Source organism: Pleurodeles waltl, chromosome 3_1 (assembly GCF_031143425.1).
Source record: "Pleurodeles waltl isolate 20211129_DDA chromosome 3_1, aPleWal1.hap1.20221129, whole genome shotgun sequence".
NCBI classification, from domain to species: Eukaryota; Metazoa; Chordata; class Amphibia; order Caudata; family Salamandridae; genus Pleurodeles; species Pleurodeles waltl.
Window position 1 is genome coordinate 1,650,459,712 of NC_090440.1, and position 15,550 is coordinate 1,650,475,261.

The 15,550-nt window shown below is 43.0% G+C and overlaps 1 protein-coding gene across 1 annotated transcript in view; it reads right to left on the reverse strand.

The window, feature by feature from the left end:
* The window catches only part of LOC138283610 (dynein axonemal heavy chain 11-like), a 2,790,563-nt gene that overhangs the window by 1,072,545 nt on the left and 1,702,468 nt on the right, over nucleotides 1-15,550 (reverse strand). Inside the window, exon 55 of the mRNA XM_069221547.1 lies at nucleotides 9,948-10,141. Within this exon, the coding sequence (XP_069077648.1) occupies nucleotides 9,948-10,141 (194 nt within the window). The remainder of the gene's footprint in view (nucleotides 1-9,947; nucleotides 10,142-15,550) is intronic.

Sequence of the window (15,550 nt, forward strand, 5' to 3'; positions counted from 1 at the left end):
TGTGGGTTCTTATATTTACATGTAGAAGTATTCTTACTACTGAATTCTGTATTTTTGCAGCGTTCTCATGGTTGAGAGTGCAATACCATGGTAGAGAGGACAAATTATGTTGTCGCTGCATTTTTTGTGTGGAAATCTAAGCAGTGGAACAGGTGCCTTTTAAGTGCCTTCAATTTGCATAAAGTTGATTGGGACAGCTTTCCCACTTGAGCCAAAAGTAATCCAAGATTTTGTAATTCTTTAGCTAATTTTTGCAGAGGTCTCAGTTCCCCTGGCCAGTAATATAGAGGATCATAACCTTCCCATTCACTGCAGGTCAGTATTTCGGTTTCTGAACCCGAGGTGATTTAATGTCATTTATTGATGTACAGCTAGAAGGCAGGACTTGAACGTGGGAAAACCACAGCAATACAGCAAAGGCAAAAAGAGACCAAAAGGTCAGCATAACAGGCAACATGGCTGGTAACCAAGGAACAACAGAGGTGGGGACAGCAAATGGTGAATGAACTATACAGCAAGTGGAAAGGCTGATGTGACACAGAAGGTTGCCAGGCAGCTCCTTAAGCCTTCAAGTTATTTGAGTAATAATAGTGTTGCCTGTCGTGACCCAGAAGTCCCACCTGTGACCCTGGCTTGCCTGCTGTTCACAGTGTCACAGTGCCCCAGTCACCAAAGGCTGCTCTACCACTGCTTTAAAGCACATCACAGGTCTTCTAGTAGCTGTCCTCAAACCCCACATATGATGCTGATGTCTGGCAGGTGGTAGTATAAGGTAGGCGAGCGAATATGCAAGTAAAAGGGATGTTCATGGATGCATTACTAAGAATGAAGGTACTTTGACGTACTTTGGCAATGGTTGCTAAAAGGTTCTGAAGTTGTAATGGAGATACATTTTTTTTGTAAACTATTTTTGAGATTACCCCAAATTGCAATTAGGGCTGATTTGATCTATCTCCCTGTCAGATTCCTGTTTGCCACTTTGAGACTAGTTGGTTTTCTTCTTTAAATTCTTTGAGATCGCCTCAAATTGCAACTAGGGCCGATTTGATCTATCTTCCTGACAGATTCCTGTTTGTCAATCAGAGATTAGTTTGCTATCTTCTTTAAATTCTGATGTCTGACAAAATGTCACTCTCTCCATAAGTCTGCCAAAGCAGGTGCCTTGGAGATTGGAGTGTAGCTGATAAAGGTTTATTGTGTTCAAGTTGTCTTAAGTAATGGGATAAGTGTATGCATGTATGTTCTCTTCCATAACTCTGGGAAATTCTTGGTTTTAAGGAGTTATCAATAATTTTCCTGCTGGGATATCTGCAGAAGTAGATAAAAAAAATGTATTGAAACGTTGTGGAGTAGTGGTCAGATTGTCAGCCAGGTCTTCAAATTTTGAGATTGCAATCTCTTGAAAGGATGATGGTGATGGAGATTTTCTACTGTTACTATTTTGGTTGCTTATTAGTAGAGCAGTTGTCCCTCTTGACTGTTACATGAGCATCCAGTGTGTCTGTTTTGGTTAAATAATGTGTTGCCAGTTTATTTTGTGAGTCATGTTTAGGATGGGGAAGAGCTTTGACAGCTTTCTGGAATACAAAATTCTGATAGAATTTTATGGATTTACTTGGCTGTGCATTTGACATTGTCAATCCTGCTTGAGTAGTGGACTTTTAAGCCTTCTTTATGTAGGATTTGTATATTCTGTTATTTCTTGTCAGACATTTTTTTTTTTACTTGATTAGTCTTTGATTTGAGCCATTGCTTCATTCAATCAAGACATTTTCCTACTGACTCATCTCCTATTGATTGTGGTGAGGTATTTTTCCAGCACCTACATGTGTAGTTCATTCCTGAGTTTGTCAGTAAGCTGTTTGAAGTGGTCGGATTCAGCAGATATCAAGGTAGGGATCTCGAGTGAGAAGGTGATAGTGTAATAATTGTTCCATGTGACTGCAAATCTTTTTACAGAACAAGTTACTTACCTTTGGAGACAATATCTAGTTGCATATTCCTAACCTTTGAATTTCCCCCCAGTCGTCAGACTGGATCCAGGGCTTTTTGTGAGCATTGCCCCTGCACACTATTACTGGCATTGATCGGCTCCATGTCCATCATCGTCTGCTCTGGATATGACATTTTGGTTCTTATATAGCTGCCACCCTGGCGCGCTGATGTCAGTTTCTTTTCATGATTTTCCACACCAGAAACACAGAGCCATAAAGAAACTGGCTACTGGTGCATCAAAACTCAGGCCCTGAAAGGGGAGTTCTTGCCCCTAGAAATCAGTTTGCAGAGGATGGGTGGGTCGGTAAGGAAGTTGTAACTAGATATTGTCTCTATCAGATAAGGCATTACCAAAGGTAAGTAACTTGTTCACCTGAGAGGCATTACTAGCTGTAGATTCCTTTCCTTTGAATAGATACCCAGGCAATACCATCCCTGGAAACTGAAGGCAGAGAGTGGAGAAATCTGGGTGCAGAACCTTCCCCTGCTGCTGCGACAGAAGATCTCCCTGAAGTGGCAGTCTGATCAGAGGATTGATGGATATGGTCAGCAGCTCAAGATACCAGACTCTGGCCCTCATTCTGACCCTGGCGGTCTTTGACCGCCAGGGCGGAGGACCGCGGGAGCACCGCCGACAAGCCGGCGGTGCTTCAATGGGGATTCCGACCGCGGCGGTAAAGCCGCGGTCGGACCGGCACCACTGGCGGGGTCCCGCCAGTGTACCGCGGCCCCATTGAATCCTCCGCGGCGGCGCAGCTTGCTGCACCGCCGCGGGGATTCTGACCCCCCCTACCGCCATCCAGATCCCGGCGGTCGGACCGCCGAGATCCGGATGGCGGTAGGGGGGGTCGCGGGGCCCCTGGGGGCCCCTGCAGTGCCCATGCCACTGGCATGGGCATTGCAGGGGCCCCCGTAAGAGGTCCCCTAAATGTATTTCACTGTCTGCTGCGCAGACAGTGAAATACGCGACGGGTGCAACTGCACCCGTCGCACAGCTTCCACTCCGCCGGCTCGATTCCGAGCCGGCTTCATCGTGGAAGCCTCTTTCCCGCTGGGCTGGCTGGCGGTCTGAAGGAGACCGCCCGCCAGCCCAGCGGGAAAGTCAGAATTACCGCCGCGGTCTTTCGACCGCGGAACGGTAACCTGACGGCGGGACTTTGGCGGGCGGCCTCCGCCGCCCGCCAAGGTCAGAATGAGGGCCTCTGTGTGCCCAGTCTGGAGCCACACGGATTACTTTGGCCTGGTCGTTCTTGATCTTGAGAACTCTGGGGAGAAGTGGTATGGACAGAAAGACGTACCAGAGGTCTAAGTGCCACTTGAGATGATTGCTGCCTTGGAAACTCCAACACACAAACCACTGACATTGCACGTTCTCTGCAGAGGCACACAGATCCAACCAAGGCTCTCCCCACTGCTGAAAGAGACCTTGCAGCAACTCCATTTGGAGATGCCATTCATGATCCACTAGGCATTTTCTGCTGAGTTTGTCGGCTCTGGCATTCAGAGAGCCTGTCAAATATTGAGCCACCAGGGATATGCCCTGCTGTTTCAGCCATATTCAGAGGTGCAGCGACTCTTGACAAAGGGTCTGTGATCCCACCGTGCCATGCTTGTTGCAGTATCACATCATTGTGGTGTTGTCCATGAACACCTGCGCACTCTTTCCCTTGATAGAGGGAAGAAATGCTTTCACTACTAGGCGGATGGCATGGAGCTCCAACAGGTTGATGTGGAGTCCTGATTCTGCCGGAGACCAGGTGCCTCTGATCTCCACCTCTCCCAGATGGCCACCCCATCCCAGGAGTAAAGCAGCTGTCACTACTGTCAGATCTGGTTCGGGAAGGCAAAGGGATCTGCCTCTGACCCAAATGCGATTCGTTAACCACACTGAAGATCTTTCATAGATCCACCCGAGATGAGGACCTTGTTGGAGAGATTCACTTGATGCTTCATCCACTGGAACGCCAGGTCCTCCTGCAGAGCTGCATATGCCATATGACATGTGTTACCTGCAGGAGGCCCTGAGCCCCAGCAGTCTCAGAGTCATACTCACTGAAATCCAGGATAGAAGCTGAAACATCTATTTCATAGCCTGAATATCATGGACTCTCCGCTCAGTAAGATATGCCCGAAACCACACTGTGGCTTGAAGAGGTCAGATGAAAGGGAGTTCCTGAGAGGGAGTCAGGTGTGACTTCAGCACGTTCATATTGAACCCCAATTAATCCAGGAGGTCTGCTGTAGTTTGGAGGTGAAAGAAGACAGCCTGGAGCGAGCCTTCAACAGCCAATCATCAAGATAGAAGAAGACTGAAACCCCTGATCTCTACAAATGAGCTGCAACCACCACCATCACCTTGGTTAACACCCAAGGGGCATTGGTAAGGCCAAATGGGAGCACGGTGAACTGAAAGTGCTCGTGGTCTACCGTGAATCACAAGTAATGTCTATGGGCAGGCAGGACAGGGATGTGAAAATAGCATCCGACAAGTCCAATACTACCATCTAGTCTCATGGGTCCAGGTCAGATAGAACCTGAGCCAAGGTGAGCATCTTGAACTGCCTGGGAGTACGAGGCTTGGACCAAGCTTTCAGGGGTGGGGTGTTGCATCAAGAAACTTTGGTTGCCTGGTGCCGGCATTGGCGATGGGCAATTGTCCTTTTCACAGGAACCCCTGTCCTGGGTTTGGACCAGGTACCCAGTAGGATGTCTGTGAGGGCCTCATTAAATAGGAGCAGGGGTTCTGAGGTGGAAGCTTCCGGTTGAAGCACCTCTGTCAAGAGTTTAGTCTTGATGGCCACTAAAGGCAGTTGAAGTTCCAGTACCTTAGCTGTTCTTCTCACCACCATAACATATGACGCTCCCTTCTCTGTAGCCATGGTAGGGGGAGCAAATATGTCAGTATCTGGAGAAGTATCCAGTCTTCTGTCCTCATCCAAGTTTTTATGCCAGTCCATGGCTTCATACCGGCTTTGTGTCAGAATCAGGGATCACAATGGGGATACTGCTGCCCATGAGTGCAGACTGCACCGGTAGCATCGGTGTCAGGGCCGGCTTCTTGGTACGTCAGGGTGGTACGACTCTCATTGGTAGGGATCCAGGACTGGATCCTTGGGTGCACTGAGACTGAAGCCACTAGCATGGAACTGGAACCTTGGGTGCCTTCCGGCGTGGAACCCAAAGGGGTGCCTTTCAACTCTGTGGGGCCCAAAGGTGCTCCAGCGGTGTTGGGCTGCCCAGTAATGAGGCACATGGCCTTGTAAAACTGGGCGGGGGTCACTCAGGCTCCCATAAAGTCTGGGAGGCATGGAGTCGGTCCAGGTGCAGGCTCTGCAGAGTTGACGCTCCCTTGTCTCATCGTCTGACGGATGAGAAGTCGAAGAACGCTTTGTTTTCTTGGACTTTTTTGTATGCCTCGACTTACCCAATTGCCATGACAACTTGGAGTGGGACGTCGACGATGGAGGAGTCCATGACCAATCCCAAAACCTTCCTCTTGACCAATATCTTGACTTGCATGAAGTCCAGTGTCAGGCCGTGCTGCTCCCGCAAAGCCTTTAGATGTATGACCCAACACTCAGAGCACGACTTGGGGTTATGGTCACCAAAGACACACGAGGTGCGGACCCCTCAGGGATATTGCCTGATGATAGGATCAACAGGGCTTGAAGCTAGTGTGTCTTGATGACATCTGCAACACACCAGGAGTAGAAAACTTGAAAAAGTCTCGACAAAATGTCAGGAAAAGCCAGCCAAAAGTTACTCTGCCTCCATCCTTTTCTTGTGTGTAAGAGATGGATAATCATATAGGATAGCTTCATGAAGTACTGGAGCCATATCTTTCCCCAGCCAGGTTTCCATGATGACTGGTATGCCTGTTTCTGTATTTATCAGTAAATCAAAGATTTTGTATTTGTGTTTGCTCATCAAATGGGCATTCACCAACAATTTAGGCATAATAGTTTTTTTTGTGGAAGGAAGGTTTTTTTTCCTGGTTGTATTTTGTCTTATCCATTGAGCTCTATGTAAACATGTTGTAATTGTTGGATGAGATTTGTTCTCCATGATTACAAGAAGGTGAGTAAGCAGGCTGTGGGGCTGAGGAGGTTATAAGTAAGACGTTTTACTAGACTTACGCTGATGGACTAATGGCTTTTGTTGCAATGACTGTCACGAACAAGTAGTTTTATTGAAGATTATTTACCAGTGCTTTCAGTATATTGATTCACAGTAAATCAAATATTCCAACTTCTTGCGACTATAGTTCTCCGGATTAAGGTTTAAATGAAACTCCAGTTCCAAATGCTTGTCTCTTATGCTTCAATCCTTCAGTCATTTGTGATTTAGAAGGCCTGTCTGGCTATGTCCATCAAGCAGGAGGGGATCCCTCTGTCATGGGGACGCTAGCGGAGCCTTAGAAAATAGTTGCGCTTTTCTGAGTGGGATCATTTTATGCCATGCTAAGCTACATTTTTTATTTATCAATCATAAACCTCCAAAGGAGGAGGTGAGGCTTGGAAAACAAAAAAAAATACATATTTTCCTTCCTGTGTATTGGGTCACTGAGCAATTTCCATGGCTGTGTAAGATGTGCCTTGCATGGCTTTACCAGGCAGAGAAATATAGAGACAGTCAGCAAACCACAAATAGAGCAGAGTGACTGCCCCTATGACCTGACTGCTCTGTCGTAGATGGGCTGTCAGGTCAGAGGTTTCTGATGGGTGTTCCGGTTGAGACTCAGCCATTGGCAGGCATTGAGCCCCCACCTATATTTAGAGTGAGGGAAACGCAACTTTAGCAGAGTTGCAGCCATTCCTCCAAACTCTAAAATACCCCATTAGTCAAGTGTACTCAAGTCTAATTTATTGCTGCCCTCTGCTTCTTTCTTGTTATGTTTTAGGATAGTTCACTTGTGCTTCTTTTCTTTATTATTCTTCAACTGATGGCCCTGTCTACTCTGTTTCAACCTTCAACCAGTGTTTTCAGTAGCATTTCTTGTTAGTTTTGGGATTTCAAGTGTAGACCTGTGTTCCATTTTATTCCAACCGTGCCATACACATTTTTTGTTCTGAGGATTGTTGATGTCTTCTGCATTGGACAATACTTGTGCATTCCTTTTTGTATTCCTGTATTGGTTTCTTGTACCAACTTTGCTATAAATGTACTTGTCACTGTGTTCGAAACGCAGTCATGATGCAGTGACTGTTCAGTTCCTGCTGAGTACCAATTTCTTGTTTGTGATCTCCGGTCAACTCCTGTTGCTCCAATCTAATGATGGGCAGGAATCTCTATGATAGGAATATACACCAGGGCATTTTAAATTCATTCTGGGTCTATCTCTAGTGGTGGCCAGAATTCACTGCTTGGTTGCTTCTTGTCCATACCTACAGTCATTCCTCCTTAGTCATAGTCTCTGTCGCTTTTCTGTCTATCCGAACTCCGGTTTTGAAAATGATATACCGTTGGTGCCATGCTAGGCGTCTGAGGGTGCAATGCATTCTAAGCTGTTCACTTGCCTCTGTGAAAGATGGTAGTGTGAACAAGATATGTTATGTTCCGGTAGGAACCTTTTGCCAACTACACTACTTTGCTCCTGGGTTAAACAACAAAAGGAGTAGTTAGATATGTTTAATTTGTTTCATTAAATCTGATTCAATTTTTGTGTATTTTCGAATCAATTGAATTGTATTTTCTATTGGCTAGTAAGTATGGAGCACTGTTGAAAATCACATGATAGATGACTATGACATATTGGAGCTGTGTTTAAGTTTTATATTTTATGTCTGAATGTGGCATATCTTGGTGACAAGTGTTGGAGGACGTACAAACAGTCCCATGACTTAGGCAGACAGCTAGAAGATACAGACTGGACCCTAATACTGTCCTATGCTCGAAAAATATGTAGAAGTGACATGTTCAAGTTATTGCAATTCAGTTTTCTCCACAGAACATATCTTACTGTGGTAAGCTCTTCCCTCTGTGCCCAAGATGTAGGCTGGATGGGGTAGGTATATTTTACACACTATGGACCTGCCAGGGAATCATAGACTACTGAGCAGAACTAATCCACAAATTGGAGGAATTCACTGGTTGTTCTAACTTACTGAAAGCAGAATTTAAACTAATAGGCATAATGCCTAGACCATAACCCCTTCTGGGTTCCTGGCTTTACTCATAGCTAAACGATGTTTGCTCAGTCAATGCAAAGCTAAGTAACACCCTCATTTGACAAGTGGTGGGCTGTGGGAATAAGGTGGGTGAAACTGAAAGTGGATGCTTTGCATATAGACAAATGGGGCATTGGGGGTTTAGTGGACTCAGAGAGCACAGTCATTAGGAGTTCCTATAATTCAAAGAAGATGAATAATAATAATTTGCAACAGAGTGGAAGAAGGGAAGGCTACTCAAGATTAGATTCGCTATGCAATTTTAAGGAATCGCTAAAATAGCATTTTCTTAAAATTGCGAGCCCGTTTAGAGGATCGCAAATTGCGATTCTCTAAATAAGAAATCACAAATAAGGAGCCCTTATTTGCGATTTCTTAAGCACATGTATCAAGCTTTTCCGTAATGCGAATTGGTCATTAAGGAATCACAATTACCACCAAGTAAAACTTGGTGGTAACCATGTGCAAACTTTAAAAATGCATTAAATGCATTTTTAAAATTGACATGTAACGCACACATGCCCCTTTGGCATGTGTGCGTCTTACATGTCCTAAATTAATTTTTTGGGGGTGAAGCAGAGGGGGGGGGGGGCCTTAGGCCCCCAGCACCCTGGGGTTTGCATTTCCCAAATTGCGAATTCCAGTTAGGAATTCTCAACTTGGGAAATGCACAAATTCGCAAATATGGGCCTACAAGCCCATCGGTGCGTATGGGGTCTGTATCGCAATTTGCGATTCGGTAATAGCATTTGCGATTTTTAAGAAATCACTATTACAGAATCGCAAATATGATACATACCATTGAGCGACTCAAAAGGGTGAGTTGATACATCTGGCCCGTAATGTCTTCTGGGAGCAAAAGGGACAACAACAAGGAGTCCATAATTCATCAGGAAGAACCAGAATATATTAATTAAACAATTGTTCCAAAGGTCAAACTGTCATGACACACGGATGCACAGTGCGAGACCTGTGCTTTAGAGCATTAGGTGCTAAGATATATCTCTGTATAAACTAAAATCTATTATGTTTAGGTGAAGCTTACCATGTGAATAGAGTGCCAAAGCCCTGGTGCTTGTAATCAATTTGCAAGTGATAAACATATTATTTTTGAAAATTTTCCTGCAAGCTGGTCAGTTTTGGAAGAAATGCAAAGACGCAGGCTGGCTGCAATTCAGATTCAACCATCTAGTTATAAACTTAAGGGGGTATTTCTTTATGTGCGAACCATTGACGAGTAAACATATAAGGACCTTAAAGAGTTATTGGGGTCTAAATGTATAAAATCGATTGTATCCCAGTGCTTGGCTGAAGGCATGAGCAGAGGTAATGCAGGGGAGTTACTCAGGTATCCAGTGCATGTGTCCTGCGTAATTGACCTGGAAATACAAAGGAAGAGAATTTAGCTACACATTCAGAGATCATAGAGGTGCTTTTATCGGAAGTGTCAAAGCAAGTGCAAAAATTAGGTGTGTGAAAATGAGAGGATGTTGTCAAGTCAAGACTGTTTCGTGCAACGAAAAGGTATCAGGTCTTTCTAGAGGTGGGCTCCATTTGAAGTTCAGGGATGCATCTGCCATGCCTTGATAAATAGTGTATCTGGTTTCCTGATAAACTTTGCGTTCTGTTAAATGTAAATTTAAACTTAACCATTACAAATTCTACCAATGTATTGTAAAAGCGATCCTAGCATTTTTCTCTTTTCAAAAAAGCACAGTAATGAAAGGGTTTCTGCAATTGATTGTGTTAATGAAATGTACATATTGAAGACAGAACAAAACTCACATGTGTTGTATGGCATCCTGAAAAAGGACAAGGTTCATGGCTGCATGGATTTCATTGTAGTGCTCTAATGCATCTGTCAAAATCCTGGTCAATTTCTCCCAGTCAGAAACTGGAAAGTAGCGGGGTTCTCCAACACCATGGGCAAAGTGACTGTACATTAGTGGTTTATCACTAAATAGGCGCTCATCAACTCCCTGTAATGAAAAAATGCATTTTAACACATATTCTGAACAGCATGTATTCACTGCACTAACTCGTACAATAAGATGCAAAGGCCAGTCATTAGATCCCAGTAAATCAGATGATACCAGTACTGTATGTTCCAATAAATTATCCAGTTTTTGCATGATCATGCGGTTTCAGAATTAGAGCTCCACGTGCTGAAAGTTGGTGTATTGGACAGAAACACAATTGGTATTCTTTCAACAACATCAATGTTCATTTATTTTTTTCCTATGTATGTAAGGACCCTGCTTACCATGACGATAACTCAAATAAGTAATTACACTTAAAACCAAAACATTGGCTTAATGTGCTGGATCTACCAACATTTGCCTCATATAATTAACGGGGAATGGGACATTCTCTTTCACTGCCTTCTCTTTTACTTAACAGTGTTTCAACCTTTCCCTGCTATGTGTAACATGTTCATTAACCTAGTGTATGTCATTGCATTGTACTGTTCCTCCCATTATATTGCTGTCTGATTAACATTGTATCAAATTGCATCAAAATGTATTTATTGTATGTAATGATTACACACTTAATACACTTATTATATCTAATCAACTTAAACTTTGTTGTTTCCACTAAACAACAACTAAATTGATTCAAATAACTGGATCATTATTTAGGTGTTGTGACAAACCAAAGAATAAAGAATGTGAGAAATTGGGTTGTTGATTGACTGGGGTGTGAGCCCTGGTCAAGCAGCAACCACGATCCCTGTCAGGGCAAACCACAAGTAAACCCCAAATTAACATGTGCTCAACCCTCTGGTAGCTTGGCACATAGAAGTCAGGCTTTACATATAGGGAGCATACAAAGTATCTGTGCAACACTTCAAACAGTAAAACAGTGTAATAAGCACGATTTTACCATGTTTTAAGGAGAGAGCACAAGCACTTTAGCACCAGTTAGCAGTGGTAGAGGGCACATAGTTCTAAGGCCCAAAAAACTGATTTCAGCAAAAAGTGAAGTGCAAAGGCAAAGGGTTTGGGGATGACCTTTCAGAAAGGGTCAAGTCCAACAATTACTAACTAAATATTCCTTTTGAGGCTTACCAGTGCAATAATTCACTAGTCTGTTAGCTTGCTTGGGGTGACCAAGATAATACATGTTGCATGATTTATTGAAGGAAGTGAGAGATGCAGAGCACCACAGGAACCAAGGGGTAGAATAGCATGGCCAGAAGACACTCAAATTTACAACCTGGTCGAGCTCCCAATGAGGAACATAGCTATTTAGTATGCAACTTTAAAATCATAACAGCAGAACTCACTAATGCCTTCCTGGAGATTGTTTCAGCTAGCAACATACACAATCACAAAGAGAACCAGACAGAAATGTGATGACACATGAGCAAAACATCTGAAAGGGCACATAAATAGATTTGTGAAGACGTTAAAGCATTTTCCTACCTTTAATCACTATAAAAACGGGAAAACAAAGCATATGTCAGACCTATTCTTCAGGAGGAGTCAAAGACAACCATCTCAACATAAATGAACATTTTAGAACTAGAAGGAGAAGAAGGAGACATGGCTCTATTCCACACCAGAAGAGGAGAAAATGGAAGCCTGAGAAGTAAATAGCCAAAATATTGTGAACAAGAAAACACTTTTGTGCCTGAAAACCTATAGGACCAGCACTATATTGAAATGAAACACATAAGGTACCATGTGGTTGAATCATGATACTAGTCACACTGAAAAGAAACCTTCACCTGAAAGTAACATGTGCTCAATCCCCTGGTAGCTTGGCACATAGAAGTCAGGCTTAATTTATAGGCAGCAGACAAAGTATCTGCGCAACACTTCAAACAGTAAAACATTGTAATAAGCACAATGTTACCATGTTTTAAGGAGAGAGCACAAGCACTTTAGCATTAGTTAACAGTGGTAAAGTTCACATAATTCTAAGGCCAAAAAAACTGAATTCAGAAAAAAGTGAAGGGCAAAGGCAAGAAGTTGGGGAGGACCCTTCAGAAAGGGCCAAGTCCAACAATTACTAACTAAATATTCCCTTTGAGGCTTACCAGTGCAATAAATCACTAACCTGTGAGCTTGCTTGGAGTGACCATGATAATACATGTTGCATTATTTATTGAAAGAGGTGAGAGATGCAGAACACCACAGAAACCAAGGGGTAGAATAGCATGGCCAGAAGACTCTCAGATTTACAACCTGGTCCAACTCCCTATGAGGAACATAGCTATTAAGTATGAAACTTTAAAATCATATCAGCAGAACTCACTAATGCCTTCCTGGAGATTGTTTCAACTAGGACCATACACAGTCACAAAGAGAACCAGACAGAAAAGTGATGACACATTAGCAAAACATCTGAAAAGGCACATAAGTAGATTTATGAAGAAACATATTTCCTACCTTTAATCACTATAAAAAGGGAAAACAGAGCATATGTCAGACCTATTATTCAGGAGGAGTCAAACACAACCATCTCAAAGTGAATTAACATTTTGGAACTAGAGGGAGAAGAAGGCAACATGGCTCTACTCCACACAAGCAGAGGAGATAATGGAAGCCTAAGAAGTAAATTGCCAAAATATCATGAACAAGAAAATACTTTCGTGCCTGAAAACCTACAGGACCAGCACTATTTTGAAAAGAACACATAAGGTACAATGTTGTTGAATCATGATACTAGTCACACTAAACAGAAACCTTCACCTGAAAGTGACTACTTGGGTGAAAATTCAAAACACAAGAAGAATCCTACTGACCTAACAGATTTGCCAGGAACAGATTAGAAATTACAATACTCCAACCATCTAACTCCACAACAACAAAAGGTATCCCGGCTCTCGGTTATAAAAGCATAGAGCAGAAGAAATCAACACAATTAAGGATATTCAATACTCCAAGCCTGAAAAGAAGCACAGAGGCTTAAATTAAATCTATAGATGAAATGCAGAGTTGGAAGATCTACAAGCAATAGGTTCGGCAAAGGAGACAGCATCTATTGTGCGGGTAGGGAAATGAATTGTCATGAATACTGTTAAGCGCGGACCAAGAGAAACTCATAGTGATTGTATGAAGCCTAAGGATAAGGGAGGTGGCGCAGTGTTTTAACCAGGAGGACCCTAATGCATACCATTGCCAGAATATATGTGTACACAGTGGTTGCATGACACATATATTGAATATCCAAGGCCAGATACATCTGGAACACATCATAAACCAACAATGTATACAAACCACAGAAGGGAAATTGAAAAACACATGACTGAATAATCATGCTGCAATTGTACTACCACAAGTAAAATAAATAAAACCATGACCTTCACTGAGTCATACCTCACTGAAGAAGAGGCTGCTAGGACACAACCCCAACCTAAGGTGGCAAAAACTAGTAATCACCTGATTTCCCTTTTTCACTAGGTGTGCCAAACAAATAATATTTCACAATATGGATATTAACCACTGGTGGACAGCCTTGAGATATCATATTAGTAGCTGAAAGCCAGTCTTCTAAACACACACATTTTCAAAGTCTAGTCTAAAACAAGCAACCCCACTGTTGATCTCACAAAACCCAGAATCTACCAATGCAAGCTTAGAACCATCTGACTTCTACAGACCAGGTACCAGGTTTGACCCACTGAAATGTAACGATGATTGAGTTTTTTAATTTATCTGATAGGTATCCAATGTCTTAAATAACAAACAACTCATAATTCCAACCTGTACATTAACAGGCATTAACGCACAGTCAAAACTAACCACCCTACTCGTAATAAAGGCCATGGACTCAATATCTTTCAGGTGCTAAACAGGAACAGCTGCAAAATAGTCACTAGTTGACACAGCTACTGTGAGTACTTTTTGTGGCAGTGACAGACCAACCGTGAAGTCTTCCAGTTACATAGGATATCTTCCCTATGGCAAGACATTGATTTTTTGTTGTCCTAATTATGCATACTAGTTTCAATTTTGTCCTGGCACCAAATGCATTTAATATGCGTGCCTTGTCTTATTTGCAGTTTAGATTTCTTTTTTCTTTTTTTGGTCCTCATACACATCTGACTCCTAGTCGACTCCATATCACCTGATCACACCCTCTCGCATATAGAGATGACTAATGCCAGGGATCCCGGATCTCTCTCACATGAACCTCGGCACAGAGATCTGCCTCCAATGGAGAGAGAGTAGTCTGGCCCCTAATCATTGGAGGAAAACATGATAGTGCACCCCAGTTGTGTATTACTCTCCAGTATCCCTCCATTCCACCAACCATGACCATATATTTACTTTCTTTTCCTTATTCGAATTGTCCGCCTCTATGTCCATCTTTGATGTGCAAATAAGGGTGTTGAGCCATTCTACATATGAATGGGAAGACTCAGATGCCCATTTCCAACAGATTTCTCTCCTAGCCAAGAGTATCGCATGGAACAATATTGTTTTCTTCACTCTGCTACTTTCTTCCCCTTCTTCCGATATACTAAAAATTACCAAAAGAAGACTCACTGAAATACGTTGCTTCACGATGCTTGAGACTGTTTTGCATACCTTGTCCCAAAAGCAGTACACTGCTGGACTTTCCAAGAACATATGAAAATCAGACACACTTAGTAAGCCACATTTTGAACAGCTGACTACCTCTCCCCCTCTCATCTTAGAAAGCTTGTAGGGTGGGAAGAAAGCCCTGTGCAGAGTAAAAAGATGATTCCTCCTTAATGAGGAGGGTTAACCACCTTAAATAATGTACGCATAGATGTTTCCCACCATACTCATACTTGACCCGGTAGCATCACTTCCCCCCAAAAGGAGCCTGGTAGCTTAAAATCGCCATCCAGCATGTCCAAGCTACCCCAATACCAACTTGATACCTTCTTCAGCCTCTAGTGATTTTTAATTAAGTCGTCCTCTAGCTGATTTGCTGACCCCAGACTAACTGTGGCCCTCTGTTTCCAGGTCCTTAATTGGACATACTTCAAACTAGAGAGATTTCCTGTTGCCCGCTCAATAAGTTCTTCCCAAGACAGTAGAGAACCATCCCTAACTAGGTCCCCCCAAAATTCGACCCCCGCTTTCTTAAGAGGCAAAGCCAATACATCTGTTAAACATTCGGGGGTGTCCAGGGAGTCCCAAACCAGAGCCCATTGGCTACAATCCTTTTTGCCACTTGTGTAACTTATACCAAGGTTTAGCTGCATCTTGTATTATTTTCAGTCTCGCTTTCTTGAAGAATTTAGGGTCACTGAATTTATATTGAAAATATTTTACTGCATCTTTTTCCTTGGCTAGCATAAATTTGAACATCTCCCCAACCACCGAACGGTCCGGGGAGGAGAATAGCATTCTAACATTCTTAAGGTGAAATGCCCACGCATAATAATGAATGTCAGGAAGTGTAGA